This window comes from Dryobates pubescens, chromosome 9, assembly GCF_014839835.1.
Source record: "Dryobates pubescens isolate bDryPub1 chromosome 9, bDryPub1.pri, whole genome shotgun sequence".
In the NCBI taxonomy this organism is placed as follows: Eukaryota; Metazoa; Chordata; class Aves; order Piciformes; family Picidae; genus Dryobates; species Dryobates pubescens.
In genome coordinates this window covers 25,112,944-25,128,986 of record NC_071620.1, presented here as the reverse complement: position 1 = coordinate 25,128,986, position 16,043 = coordinate 25,112,944, and the positions used below count along the sequence as shown (strand labels likewise).

The following is a 16,043-nucleotide window of genomic DNA, read 5'->3' as shown; positions in this document are numbered from 1 at the left end:
AACAAATTCTTTAGACTTCATTCTTAGAGAAGCCTTTTCTTAAAACAAAGCCTCAGGCAATGTACAAACATCTATATGTAATACTATCTATACTACAGATTCTTTGCTGAAGCACTTGATACAGATATAAACGTTCTTGTTTAAAGCAAATCTTGATACAACATTTTTAAGTTGCATCTAATGTATGCACAACTCAAGGCACAAGACCAATTCTATTAACCTTGAATCTGAGTATTTGAAGGAAAAAATAATTCTTAACATCAGTGTATTATTTTCAAGGTAGAATTATTCAGCAGATGTTTTTCAAGTTAATACATACTCTCTGTGCCAGTCATAAATCTGGTGAATGTTTCCAAATACAATCTTGTCTTTGCCTTTCATGTCATCAGGTACACCATCTTCCTTCATAAGTGCCATATAACCCTGCAACAGTCCAAGGAAATTCACTATAAACATTTTAACTTTAAAAAAGGTGAGCTGTCCTTTAACCCTTTTCAAATTGCCCATGACAACAGCTTGCTTAGGATACAAAACCAAATTGAAAGCATGCTCTATAATACAGCATAACATTGAGCATACAATCCACCCATCAAATCTGTTTATCTCCAGCTTAGAGAGAAGGATGTTGTGGGAGACTGTGAAAAGCTTTGCAGAAGTCCAGATACATGACATCTGTTCTGTCCTTGTCCACTGATGTAGGTACACCATCATAGAAAGCCACAAGGTTGGTGAGGCAGGACTTGCCCTTGATGAAGCCATGCTGGGTGTCTTGAATCACCTCCCTGTCCTCCATATGCACTAGTACAGCTTCCAGGAGGATCTGTTCCCTGATCTTCACAGGCACGGAGGTGAGGCTGATGGGTTGGCAATTTCCATCATTCTCTTTCTTACCCTTTTTATAGATGGGTGTAATCTTTCCCTTCTTCCAGTCTCCAGGGACTTCACCTGACTGTCAGATGTTATGTAGAGTGGCTTTGCAGCTACATCAGCTAATTCCTTCAGAACTGTGGGGTGCATCTCATCAGGTCCCATAGATTTATATATGTTCAGCTTCCTTAGGTGGTGCTGAATTTGATCTTCCCTTATGGTGAGAGGGACTTTAGCCTGCTGGCCCACACTTAGTGGTCCATCAACTGGATTGCCAGTGAAGACTGAGGCAAAAATGTTATTGAGTACCTCAGCCTTCTCCTTGTCTGTTTACACCAGCCCTCCATTCTCACTCCTCAGAGGGGTCACACTTTCCTTACCCTTTCTTTGCTGGTTGATGTACCTGTAGAAGTCTTGTTATTATTTATTTCCCTTGTCAGGTTCAACTTTAGTTGTGCCTTAGCCTCCCTGACCTCATCCCTCCACAAGTGGTCAGTGTTCCTATACTCCTCCCAGGTTACCTGTCCCTGCTTCCATTCTGTGTCTCAGCAATGGATATCATATCATAGCTTTCCTCCTGTTTGTTGCCCATGCTGTGTGCATTCATGTAGAAGAACTTCATCTGGGCTGTTGGCTGTAATGCTTTCTTAGCAGAGCTCCCCCTGATTCCCTTGAGGTATTTCATGGGAGATTCCTTGCTGGCTCTACTTCCTCACAGCTCCACCACCAGGCTGAGCAAATAGTTCACCTGCTCATATTTCATACAACTATTTTCCATACTTCCACCTGATTCCAGACAGAGGCTGTGGCACTCACTGCAGCTGGAGACCTGAACAGCTGCATGTTTTAGGGGAAGCCCAGTCTGAACCTATCTATCTGTTGCAGCAAGTGCAGGGTATGTGCCCTTTCTCTGAGTGGACACCATGGTTGTTAACTCATTCCTGCTAACTTGCTGACTTACCTTTGATCTGGCAGAGAGATTTCACCCTGCCCACACACCCTGCCTTTGTGAATTACCATGAAAACTGCCATGCCACACCCTTCCTGCTGCGCCACAACCTGTTTGCCCATCCTGTTTGCTGGCGCTCCCTGAGGACACTTAAATAGCCTGCACTGGGTTGTGCCAATGACTCCTGGGTGCCACCTCAGCTCCTGTGCACTGCACTGCCAGGTCAAGCCTGAGGCTCTGTGCCTGCTCATTACTAGAAAAGTCTCCTGTCTGTCTTGGTCTAGCTTTGATCTAGCACTCAGTCCTTAGTATTGCTGCTTCTGAGATTTCACCTTCGCCACTCTGAAAAGGGTGATTTGATGCAATATTTCTAAGGTGTTAAAAGCCTGCAGGAGGAAAACTCAGAAGGCAAACATTCACATTTTCAATTTGTTCTTGTACTTTGTTTTGAAAAAAAAAAATAGGTTCAAGCTACACAGCTGGTGTATGTGAGAACATCTTTACAAAGTGGAAGAAAAATCAAGAGAAGGAAAAACTTCATACCTCTACTACGTAGCCCAGATCTCGTACATAATCTCGCTCTGTCTCCACTAATTCCTGTAAGACATAGCTACAGTGGAAAGAAAATAGCAAACACATTTCATTAAAACATTAAACTGGTTTAATGGCATGCAAATTTTTACACATTTGCAGACATGCATTTGATAAGCAGAACTGAGTGGAAGAATTAATGCATATTCTTTCTAAGCAAGATGCTGCTTTGACTTTGGAAGTGGAGCAGGCTTGCTTCTGTTTATATGAAGTCAGATGTTTTCTTACATGTGCCATTAAAATTAAACATCTAACTACTGTTTAAAGTAAAACACTATTAAGTCTCTGGTCTGGAGACTCCTAAATAGAGGAATTGTTATTTCTACTCACAGATTTTAAAACCGGGCATGTTTTTGTTCTACCATGGTAACAGTTAATTACTACATAAAGAAATTAAGTGTAGTGGATCAGAACAAGGGGAATGATCAGCTTTTTGAAGGCTACTCACCCTCTGAACATTTAAAAATGAGCATCTTCCTGAATAACTGAGACTGACGTGACAGAAGTCAAACACAGGTGTGACAAATTAAAAGTCACAGAACACATAAACTGCAACTAACATTTGAGAAAAAACCTCTTTTTTGCATAATGTGACTCATGCTTGACAGCTAACACGAGCCCTCCTCCTTTCAGACTAACAACTTATGCTGCCAGTTCAAAATGGACATTTTAAAAACCATTTCCTTTCTCTCTTTGAAACACTGTGAAAAATGGAGTGAAAATGAGATCTTACTGTCGCCTTTTCAAGGAGCTGGATTTCCTTTCTTCCATCTCATCTATGGGTGATGAGGAGGAGAGAAGGGAGTTATCTGAAGGGTTGAAAGATGGGCTGCTGCTGTCACCTTGATCTACCAACAAGGAACTTGGACGATCCTCCAGGGCCTGAAAAAGTGATCAAGATGAACAGCAACAAAGATTTATTTCCCCTTTATTCACAAGACAATAACATGCAGCTGTATATGGAAATCTGTGGGAGATCAGTCACCAAAATGCATTTTGGCAAAGGTGATCTCAAAGCTTCCAGGAAAACAGCCACCAATTTGGCTTTCCAGGATGAGTAACCCAACCTTATAGAAGTACACTTGATATATGTTAGGATAGCTTCACAGGAAAAGACAGCAAGGGCTAGAAGTCAGACCACCCTGCTCAGGATGTAAGTATTTCTATGGTGGAATCTACACAGATGTATGCTGCACAGATTTATGACACAGATGTCATACTTCAATTATGGCACATACAAATTACCTTCAATAATAAATTGGACATCTCTAAGGGAGATTCTTTGAATGTCACATTTTTAACGCAACAGAAGTGGCTTTCTTTGTCAGACATTTTGTTTATTGTATTAACTAGCCAAAATACTGACTCATTGAAGAAAGTTACTTCTATCCATGTTTCTTTTGAGCTCCACAAGAGTTCAGATCCTAGGAAAGTTCCTGTCTCTCTTGCTAGATAGACTCTCCCTCAGATTGACTCCACAGGCTTCTATTTTTACAAGATACAGAGAAGTCATGGGAGAAAGAATATGAACAAGTTTCTATGAAGTATTTATTCAAGCCCATAGCTACAGTTGTATCACATTTTCCTTGCATGTGATACAGTCTTCAATATAAGACATATTTCACCAGGGTGGGGTTCATCTGTAAATGTTTTTTTCTTGAAAAAATAAAATCTCAACAATGACATGACTGGCCCAAAAACTAAGGGAAGCCTATCTTTGGTTAAAATTTTGACATGAGAACATCTTCACCAGGGACTATACACATAGATCATTAAGTTATATCCACTTCCAGTCTGCCTGAAAGGCATACGGACTATAAAGACTTCATTTGCAAAAGACTGTGTTGAATTTTCCCATAGATTACTACTTACTCACCTTTCTGGTACAAGACAAGTAAATGCAAAGTTAATGCTGTAAGGGAGTATAATAATTATTCCATGCACAAATACAATTGAAGTGGAAGTCTTTCTGAATGAGGCTATCTAAAAATATAAATAAAAATTTCTCATTCTGAAATTCAGAACTGTTTAAATTTAAGACAAACAGGGGAAATATCGACCTCTGGTAACACTGGGCTGCCACACTACAATTCTCAGCACTTCTTTCACAGCAGCACTTCTACTAAGGCCAACAGGGTCCATGTTGCAAAATCCAGATGTAAAGATTTTGAGGGAATCACAGAATAGCTTGGGGACTTCTTGAGGCCATACAGTCCAATTTCACTGTTCACACTGTGTCAGAGCAGTTTTTCTAGGGCTGGGTCAAGCTAGGTTTTGAATTGAAATAGGGCTTTCCTGTAATTATCCATACACCCTATTCTTTGTCAACGAGCATCTTCAGATACAGAATTTTAATTTACAGAAACTTTAAAAAGCTGATAAATATTCCTCCTCCTCCATTTGTTAACAAACAATAAAAAGCAACAAAGGAGGCACTAACTTTCAAAGTGATCCATTTACTCTTTTACTTATTTCTTCATTATCACATTATATAAAGTGTAGGTAGATAAGCATTGATATTTCTGTGATTATGTGCTTTACTGATGAACTTTGAAACATTAACTATAAATTTAGTTCCAGCAATTCTTCTCATAAGGGTCCATCAGGATAAGACTCTTGAGTCTTTGCATTCTTTTTACTAATAGGACATACATTTTCTGCTGTTTCCTCTCACTCTTACTGATTGGTTTCTGCTTCTTTACATAGCCAATTACCTAGTCAGTAAGTGCTTTTACAAATGAAGGTATACAAAACAACCTGTAAACCGACCTAGAAAGTGACTTTTGAAACAGGCATCAAATGTTACATGTCAAAGACACATAGCTTTTATTTGAATAGCAAGTCAGGACTTGCAAGACACATTCTTTAACCATATGCATCTGCCAGTTGGTCTCACCATTTTACTCTTGACGAGCTCCTCAATTGCACTGACTAGTTCTGCAGCACTGGGTGTCTCGGAGCTGGTTGGCCGCACCAATAATCGAGAAGATGTCTGCGCAGTCACATAAAGGAAGGAGAATCCTGGAGTTAGCCTGGAACTTGCTCAAGGATCAAGAGACTTCCTTGTCAGACAAAGGTACTCAACAGTAACTGTCAGTGTGCTATAACACTAAGATCATCCCTTTCAACTTGGGCAACTGGAATTGGAAAATTTAAAGTAACCCCCAACAGAATTTGAATGTTGGGATAAAAATTCCTATACCTACATGCAATAGAAGTCAAAGAAATATTCTTCATCTTGCGGATTATGATAATGCCTGACAAACAGCTACAAAAATTCCCTAAGCTGACATAGTGGACAACTTTCTTGCTGGTTAAACAAAGCAAGGACTGCAAAACAGTAACAGGAACCAAGATGACTTGAATTAAAGGAGGAAGAATCATTACGGTAAGATAAAACACAGTAGTAACTCAGGGGCATTTATGTTTTTAAAGGAGCTGTGGTATGATGCCCAGATACAGAGGGGAAACTGAGCTCACCATTCCTTGTGCCATCCATTTTCCCTAATGGTATGTGTAGAGCACAGAAGATCTCTGACCTCAGAAGCTATAAAATGCCAGTTTATAGATACAACTGCAGGTAAAAGGTGTTCACAGTAAAGGATTCTGGGAGAGGGCCATTACATTCAGCTTCAGTAATATTCAGAGTTGTTTGCATTATACGTGTACCATTAAATAACTCTAAAGTGGAGACAGGGTGTAATAGGAGCCCTACTTCGTATCACAAGCAGCGCAGTGAACATTGTGTAGTACAAGGTAAGCTGACCTGCAAATGTTTCCAGAAAACTAGACCAAAAAATGCACGTATAATGACTTAACACAAGAGGATCTGCTTGAATCAAGCATGGGTGTAATAAGGCTCTTCATAAATCAATGTAAAAAAAAAAAAAAAGAATAAAGGAATATACAGATTTTAGGTAGTTTGCCTTGTATTTGCCTTTTTTGGAAAAGAAATAGAGGTTGGGTAAGCACAGGAAATAAAGACAACTTTAAATGGAAAGATATGGGAACTGAGCCAAAGCAGAGACAGAACACAAGTTAACATAATGCTGCATCAGAGTTTATAAAAAGAGAAAACATAAAGCAAAAAACATATTAACATAACTCATCTTGAAACTCTAATACTGCTTATAAAAAAAATAAATGCAACTTGTAAACTGCAAATGCAAATCCATGACGCGTGCAATGGCTGCTGAACAGACCAACACATACTGTGCAGATGAGCTCTTAAGGGAGAAAATGGTTGTGTTATTTAGTGATATTAGATAAATCAGCATGGTCTAGCACATGATATTTGCATACACTCTAAAAACTGAGCAATTCCACAGCTGGTGTGTCTTTTAGGCAATTGTATGCTCCCAACATCTGACTGCTGACCAGGATATCCAGGCTTGTGTGCAGGTTTTAACTTTGGATGTGGAGCTCAGCTTAGCCTTATGAAACACTGACAGTGTTGGAATCAGACTCTGGACAAGATCCCTTCTCCCTGTTATTGTTCTGCTGGAAGTGCATGGGACAGGACTGTTGATAAACACCAAAACTGGTTAGCTTCCAGTTTATGTGGTTATATCACTTATCTGTAAATGGATGTGCTGTATAGATCAGTCTGCCTGCTGATGTTCCTGATGATGTACTCTGGGTACAGAATACACCCTTGACCATAAAACAAGAAAAGGTGGAAGGAACAAGGGAGCACATGCTGGTGTGAGATGCTACTGCAGCTCACAGTGGGCCCGGTAGGAGGGGGGAAACCCAGTGTGCAGGGAGTTTCCAGTACTGAGTTTAGTCCTGGGAGAAGTGCTTGCAGTGAGGCACAAATGAAAGCCAAGCCTCTGAGGTCACAAAAAGGAGGAGATGTGCCCTGGGATCCAGAGGAGCTGAGCAACCCAAAAAAAACCACTGAGCGTGGCAGGAATGTGAAGGAGGACTCCACCCAGAAGGCAGACAACCAGGAATTTGTTTGCAAGCCTTTCATTTATCAGTAACTCATCAATAGAGCCAACTGACTTCTGCTGGGCAAAACTGCTCTTGCTTGTGTGAATCAATAAAACATTTGCTTTAGGTACTGGAAATTAGTGGTATGTTTTGGAATCTTTAGGGAGGCACACGCAACCTCCCAGGCTGCCACGACAGGACATTTTTGCCTCATGACGAGACATTTTTTGCCTCCCACCATGCAGTAGGACAAATACTGCACAAAAACACTACAGAAGAATCACTATTTTTACGTGAGACTTTGAGCTACTTTAAAACCTCCCAACATGGTTTTACTGCAGTGGGTGCATGTTAACCTCTGAAGAAGTGAAAGTAAAATTTACTGAGGATTCAAAACTATTCAAAGTCTCTTTCTCTACTGCAATAAGGGTCTGACTTTGCATCAGAAATATAAAGTGAGTGAACATTAACTTACAAGCATATCCCTTCACATAACTATTCTTGCTGCATATAAGCAAACCCCATTTTATTCTGGGGAACTTTTTATAAGATTTGCATATATATATACACACACACACACACACACATATTTATATTTAATATCACTTAAGAGACATGCAAATATGGCAGCTTATCATCAGGAACTTTAAGATATTATAACCAGCATTATTTTTATTCTGTTTCTAAGCCTCAAACTGAGATTATTGTTTTCCAACAATAAAACATTTGGATCTAAAGGCTGGCTTATTTCAGGAATATTTCCCAATATATTAACTCTCCAACTCATGTGCTACACCTTTTCAATTCAGAATACAAGTGGGAATTAAATATATGTAGAGCATGGAAACCAGGCATTTTGATCCTACAAATGCTAGCTCCAGGGATGAGTAAGACACCCACTGAAAGGCAGCATTTTTAAAAGGAAGAAAAGAAACACACACAGAAATAAAAGATCAGCCAAAGTTATCAGTAACATCTGCATCACTGAGAACAGTGAGTAACCAGCCACGAAATCCGCTAGCAACATTCAGTGCAATAGATTACAAAAGTTGAATTTTTTAGCAGCAAAATGGGAAAAAAAACAGTAATGTGCCTGTTTGCCACACAAGTTCAGGCTGTTTCCATTCTAAAACACCTCTATTTCCAGGCTTGATACTTTTTCCCTTACATGTTTGACCCCAAGTTGAGAATTGAAATAAGCTCTCTCAATGTATGAACGTCATAACATTTAAGAAAAACAGATTATATACAAGTAAGACTACCTGCATCCAAAACTGCATTACTAATGCAAAATTTTCACCCTCAGCTGGATTATTACCCTTGTTTGGATATTATTTTTTAAGTAGACCTTTTTCTTAGGCACTCCCCTTACCAAAAAAGAGGAAAAAACCCCAACACCTTAGAGCTGATGTGAACAGCTTCTGTAACAGATGTACACAGAAATTCTAACCCCCTCCCCCCCCCAGCTGAGGCTATCCAAAATAGCAAGGCTTGGCGAACACCCTATGATCTATAAGGGTTATGCAGAACTGTTAATTTCTCCAGATAAACTTTATTTGCATACAGTATTTTAATCTCAGTACCCAAAGGTATGATTATAAATCTATTACAGTCTAATCACTAAAGAGGGCATTAGTCAGATGTAAATAGGCCTACAAACACACAAAGCTGCCCATTTCCACATTTAAAGTGCCAGCAGAAACAATTCTGCAGTTGTGCTTTTAAAATAGAGAAGCATTTAATTCATACTCTTTCCACAGAAAAGGCTTTTAATGTTATTTAAAGTAGCATAGCAATTACTTTTGTCTACCATCAAGCTGCATTACGTACATTCTAGACTTTGCAAAATGGAAGAAAGATCCTCTTACCTTATCATCCTGAGAGTCAGGCTGGAGAAGACTGTGTTGCTGAATTGCCATTGGAGGAGGAAGCGGTACAGCATCTGCTCCCTCTTCACCTTCCTCCTCTCCGCAGCTCTGCATGCCTGAAGAGGATGACTTAGACAGAGTGCCACTGCTCAGACCCTCATTTCGACCTCTCTGTAAAGAAAATAAAGACATTCAAGCTCTGTTACTTGCTCATCAGCATGAAGCTTGTTATCACAAGCTTGCCTTAAACAAGTCTGTTCTGTAGATTCACTTGTCTCTCAAGTTGAGATGATCCTACAAACACAGTGTAGCTTCTCAACACCAGGGAGAAAACACAGGTGCCAAAGGTAGCTTTCAGTGTTTTATGAAAGCAGATGGACTAAGATAGAGAACAAGACATTCAGCTAGAAATTTACTAAAGTGTTACCAAAGCCATGCTTGCTTTCCAAGCTGAGTTCTGTAAAGAGCCACATTCCTCTTAGAAGCTCACAGACTTTGTATCTGAAGTACCAAACCTCATAGTAAGAATTCTAAAGGATATAACCCCCACCCTATTACAATATGAAGTATTTTACCAATTATCCTTTCTGCCTCCTCCTCCTTGAAGTATGGAGAGCAGCCTGCTTGCATAATTTTTACAGTTGTGTTGAAAGACAATCCTTCCAATTATACAAGGATCTATAATTTCAATTAGCCAAACTTTACTCTAAATGATCTTGGTCTTTAAAGAGAGACAGCATAGATGGTTATTGTTTTCCTCTGACTTTAAGGCACTTTTCCATCACCCACAGAGTAACACATACTCCCTAAACGATCCTACAACTGCATTGCAGAGGGTCTTTCTACAGCTTGACATTCAAGGACATAGGTCAATATTCCTTTCCAAATGAAATCTCCAAATTGACCATGCTGCCAAGTCTCTATTTTTTCCCTTTCCTTACATTTACTGTATAACTTCACTGATGTTCCAAGCTTGTAGCAAAATATGATGGGAGTAAGAGGAAGTACTAAATAATTGGATACAGCATGCAAGTGGCTGTGCACTTGCATGGAAGCAGTATGATGCCAATTCATTTCTGTTGGAATTACAGAATCATAGAATTGTTTAGGTTGGAAAAGACTTTTTAAGATCATCAAACCCAACCATTATGATAAAGCCGTTGGTCCAGTGAGACCTGCACAATGTGTTCTGGTATGGTCATCCTCCTTGATGGCATCCAGGAATGAACTCAAATCCCTGGGCAGGATCTAGCTTTTTGCAGCATCTCCAAGGTGGACATGAAGACCTTGCTGTGCTCCTTCCTCTCTTTGTGAAGGGTGAAGTGCCAAGGGAGCACACATGTGCATAAGGACAGGACAGGAGGAGCAGCATGTTGGGATGATGCCTGAGTTGCATTGAGGTCAGCACACTTCCCTGGGACTGTGATATGGGGCCTGCACTCCATTAACGTTTTAATCATGTTCCTTGCCTTGATCATAGGTTTGTAACAGAAGATAAGGGAATATGGCTTTGTTTGTACCTAACTGGAGGTAGGTTTTGCTTATACATGAGTTCTAGGCTTTAAAAAATGGGCAGAAGTTTGTGGGAGGAAGGGAAACCTTCAGTAGATGTTTTTAGGGGGCAAAATCTGGAATAGTTCATAGTTTTCTTCCCTCCAATGAAAACTACCATGTTTATTATTTGACTGATGGTAAATGCCTTTTGAATTTTTCTGTGCACTAACTCTTGCTCAAGGTCTCAATAAAGCTTTAAGCAATTAAGCAGCTTTCCCTGTATTTCCCCTGATTCATCAACAAGAAAAGGAAAAGAAATATAAAGTTACCTGATTATTCTCAGAACATGAAGTACCTTTACTAAAAAAGCTGCTTTCATGAGTAGGATAAGATAGCAAATCCAAAGAACAACTTTTTACTGTTCCATGTATCTTTCTCAACTAAAGATCCTTCTTCACAGAGCCTTACTAATGCTCTCAATGCAGAAGTGCACAAAGTGTGCCTGGCATGGCACTTACTTTGAGTACAGCAGTCATCATGAGTAAGCACATAGCACATGCCACTTTGCTCAACTGCTGGACAGTAGACTGTGAAGACAACCTTTACCTGATGACTTTTAGTCCTTTGAAAATCACAAAGAGAAGTTCTGGTAAGCTGTCCTGAACACTTACCTCTTCAACAGTTTCATCTTGTGGTGTTGCCGCACTGTCATCAGAATCCTTCTGAGAGCCCGCATCGGCACTTTTACGAACCTCTCTGCTCTTCTTATGCTTGTGGGCCAGTTTTTTGACATGCCCGTCTGCTTTTCCACTGCTAAGACGCCTCACAGGACTGGTAAGCCATTTTCTCAAAGTGTTTCCAGGGCGCTTGGGACCCGGTGAGCTCTGTGCACCAATCATGTGGGGCTGAAGTGATGTTACTGAAGCAGGAGGACTGGCATCATTGCTGGAAACTGAGAGGGAGTCTGGAAAAAGAATGAGGGGGAGCACTTTAAAGCTGAAACACCGATATGAATGACATCTGTAATAATGGATATCAGATTGGATTTATGGATGAATTGACCAGACTATTTTGAAGTAACCTGGCTGTTAATGACACCACGATAATCAGCGCTCACACTGCATGTGGCCACCCACACATAAGCACCATTTATAGGCTCACAACTGCCAAGCTTCATTAAGTCACTCCTGCCTCAATTATAATTCATATTCACACTGTTGATACTTATTTGATAGTGAATTATACTTTCCATACAACATCTAAATTTATGGAAGGATATGCTTGGTTTGTCTTTGAAAAGTGCTTTGAGCATGGACGTGAAGAGTATAAATAATTGCCTCAATGAAACTGCTCTTTTTCCAAACACCAATGCTTCAGTTATTGTCATGTTATTTGCCTGACCCTTGGGAATGGGGAAAAAAATAATCCAGAAACCAGTAAAATTTCTGTCTTTTGGATGTTGTTTTGTTTGTTTGTCTTTCAAAAAGGCACAGAACAACAATGTTTAAGAGCTGATTTGTTAAAATCTCAGGATTAGCAGTATTTTTCAAGCAGTGCCTGAAATCATGCAGTCAAAGGATACACTTTTCTTAAGTTGTAACTGTATGTGCATGAGGCCAGTACTACTTTCCCACCAAAGCTCCTGCCTGTTCAACCCACTGGTTAACTATTGTGAGACTACATTTCTTTTTTCCTTATGCAACACAATGCTTCCCCCCTCAACAGTTCTCTTTGCCTAAAACATACTTTTTCTGGGGACACATTATTGTAACACAGAATCACCAAGGTTGCAAGAGACCTCAAAGATCATCAAGTCCAACCTGTCACCACTCTTATGAATACTATCTACCACTAAGGAGTATTAATAAGACTCTTATAGGTTGTCAAATATGTATTATTTTTGTCTTTGTGTGTACTCTTGTGTCATGTTCTGTCGGATGTTTCTACTGCTGGCAATTAAATGCAGTGCTTGTGATCCTCCTTGAAGCCTGGCACAGATGTTTGGGTCAACTGGCAGCTTTTCCCTAAGATGTGTACTGCAAAACTACCAGACCAGAGGTAGCTTGAATTTTGTAGAATAATATGGTCACACTGATGCAGCAAAACAATTCATTGTGAACACCCAAATGCTTTGGATCAACACAAAAGTGTGTGAGCCTACTCTGTCTCCATACCATATTAAGTGCAAATTGTGGCTTTGAACAGAGACAGGGAAAGAGACACAAAATGTAATCTAGAACTGTGTGTTTTTCCTTCACTGTTTTAAGCTGTTCCAGAAAGGGCATCCTTTCCCTGGAATCTACAATTGTGATCTGTAAACATTTTTCTCTATTACATAAAATCCAAATGGCACGTGAACATTAAGATATATCAGCTCCGATGCCAGGAACTCCTGTAGCTTATACTCTATGAACACATACATAAAAATTGCTATTAACCACTCTTTCATCATGTTTGCAAAAGAAGATAAACTTTATAATGCATAACTTCAGTCCAACAACTTAGCTGCTAACACTTTAAACCAAATCACCCAGAATTAGGATTCATCCACAGAACTACCTTCTAGCCACAGCTATAGCTGTGCAGCACATGGGTAAGGAACCTTCCTATAATGCCATTAACTTGATTTCCAAGCTTTAAGGAATGTATACTACCAAAAGCAGATCCGGAAAAACACTCCTTGGCTTTGCCTATAAATCTTGGGATAGCAGCACTACAGAATTACCACATTATTTTCTTGTTGAGGCAGGAAACATAAGGAAGAAATTAATTATCTGTAACAATGGCTTTCAACTTGCAGTCTGAATATCCCTCAAGGCCCCTGGATTACTGTTTAAGGGTCCTCAACACATACATAACAAAATAGCCATCAGCAGGACACATTTTTTACTTTATTACGAAAAAAAAAAAAGGAAGGAAAAAAAGTGGTCCACTTACTAAAAGAATTCCAAACAAAACTTGCAACCAACTGCAAGCTCTCCACAGGAATCCAAACAATCTCCTATTAAACCTTGTAAGAACTTAGACTGTTTTTTCACCAAACTCAACTTTATCATATCATAGATATCTTAATTTTTATCAGGTGCCTTGTTTCAGAAGCCATAGCAACTATGGGCTGATGGGCATTTCAATAACTTTGCACTATTCTGCTAGTGGAACATGGAAGAGGAGAAAACAGTGCTAGCGTTCTTGTAAACGAGTTTCTTAAAGCAGAAACTAAATGCTTTCTTTTCAAGACTCCCAAAACTGAGTATGTTATAACCACTCAGCCAAGTTCTTTCATTTGTATATATTTTTCCTCCCAACAACAGTTCATGAAACTTCCTTCCATACAACTAAGATAGAGCACATTCACTTGTTTATAGGGAAAGGGGGAGAGGGGGAAAGGCCATAAATTCTTCACAGAAGTTCAACATATACTGTTCAGTACTTTTCTATCTGTTGCATTTCTCTCCAGTTACTCATTTCTAAGAAGAAGGCAGTGTGGTGGTGCTGTAACTGATTAAATAAATTTTACTCTACATAAACATGACTATTCAGTTAGTAAATCCTTTATTTCTTTTTATAAAACCTGTGCTCCACCTCCTCAAATTCTCACCCATCCTTTTGACAACCAACTCTTATTAACTAGCAAATTTCTTGTTAAACCAAGCCGAACAATGCAGAGCCCCTGAAACTGTGGGAGATTAATATTTCTGTCTGATTACACGTTTGTTGTGCCACTCCTACTCTTAACCCAAGTCAGCCAAGAGTTTGTGGGCAGGAGGAGGGAAGAGAGCAGGATGAAGTATGTACACTCTGCTCAAGTAGAGAGGATCTAAGAGACAAAACAATGTTACCCAGACATGTTTCACAGCACATACTTTAGCCATATCCTCCCACACAACATTAGTTTTCATTTGGCGTGCATCATAGAACCACTCCTCAACTTCTCTTCTGCATGATTTAATATGAAGTACTTAGTGAAGTATTATCAGGACTTCAGGGAATCATAAAAGTGGACAAAGTGTAAGTAGCACGCTAAAATGATATCACAGTTCTACTTTTCTCTTTAAAGCACTGGGAAAGAAAGAAAAGCTTGAAATGAATGGAAATACTGCATTGCCATATAAGCATCAGCTTAAACATCAAGTTGCATTAAAACCCAACAAAACCAAACCCAAACAAAAAAGCAAAAAAGGTTTAGCATCACCAGTGTTAACCTGAACAGAATACCAACCAACTAGACTCTTCAGAGATCACATCAAGATCCAATAGAGGCATTTTCAAGTGCCCTTTCACCTTCACTATGAGAACAGCCACTTGAGGGTGTCTTATTTCCCCCTGCCCCATCTCTGTGTACTACTTCTGTCTATAGAATTAGGGATACAGACTTGTTTTGATTGATTGCCATGCTTGGGATTGTTTACAGTTAATTGGCTCTGGTTTCCTCATGACTACACAGAGAATTGTTTTTCTAGAGTTGCACAAGAATAGTTTATCACTAAAACATGTCAAGAGGAAAAAGGAATATTCAAAATGAACCCAAGAACAACATGGATTTTTAAAACCAAAACGGATGGAATACATTTGGGGTATGCTAACCCCAACTGTGTTTCAAGTACAGTAAACTTTCTAGTAAGCTGGTGTCAGATTCCCTTCTAGAAAAAGAGAAATGCAATAGAAGTCACTTTGAAGAGTAAAGAAAAACAATACACATGTAACAACCACACACAGCAACACCAGTCCAACAAAACCCCATTTTATTGAATTCAATAAAATCACTACTTGCCCAAATAGAGACAGCTTTGCAATTCAGTAAAGTATTTTAAAACAGCCCCCCGCCCCCAACAAATCTAATGAATAGGTTTTCTTTTATAATTCATAGCCACAATAAGAAATCACTTAACTGCCACTTCTTTCAAACTAAAATCCCCATATGTTGCTCTGATGATGAGGTCAGAGAGTTCACTTAGAGTCCATAAATATTTTTGTGAAGCTAAAGAAAAAGGACAGGCAGCATGGGTTCTGACCCCCTCAAACTAGAAGATAAAGTTACTTCCAATGAACAGGCAAATTCTTGAAACTGGAAGGGCTATGGGAATTCTCATTCTAGTCCCAGCTTTCTTAACACTGGAAACATGCACATCTGTGATTAATAAGCTTTTTTTCCTTCCCCCCTAAAAAAATAAATTACCCATGTTAAGCTAGTTGACGACTTGAAATATTCTGCTTCATATTAACTATTTCCACATTGCTGTTTCTAGAGTTTTAGTATTTACAAGGAGTACAAGGGGCTACAAAATCCTGACTTCATAACCTAGGGAATCAAACCAAATCTGTTTGATGCCTGCTCTCCA

General features: G+C 39.4%; 1 protein-coding gene across 3 annotated transcripts in view; it reads right to left on the bottom strand.

Annotated features, from left to right (window-relative positions):
- The window catches only part of TRIO (trio Rho guanine nucleotide exchange factor), a 255,068-nt gene that overhangs the window by 23,191 nt on the left and 215,834 nt on the right, over positions 1-16,043 (bottom strand). For all 3 annotated transcript variants that reach the window (XM_054164267.1, XM_054164268.1, XM_054164269.1), the window contains exons 35-40: positions 11,376-11,668; positions 9,211-9,381; positions 5,304-5,399; positions 3,141-3,289; positions 2,360-2,426; positions 320-423 (exon numbers count right to left, since the gene is read on the bottom strand). In XM_054164267.1, coding sequence (XP_054020242.1) covers positions 320-423; positions 2,360-2,426; positions 3,141-3,289; positions 5,304-5,399; positions 9,211-9,381; positions 11,376-11,668 — 880 coding nt within the window. The remainder of the gene's footprint in view (positions 1-319; positions 424-2,359; positions 2,427-3,140; positions 3,290-5,303; positions 5,400-9,210; positions 9,382-11,375; positions 11,669-16,043) is intronic.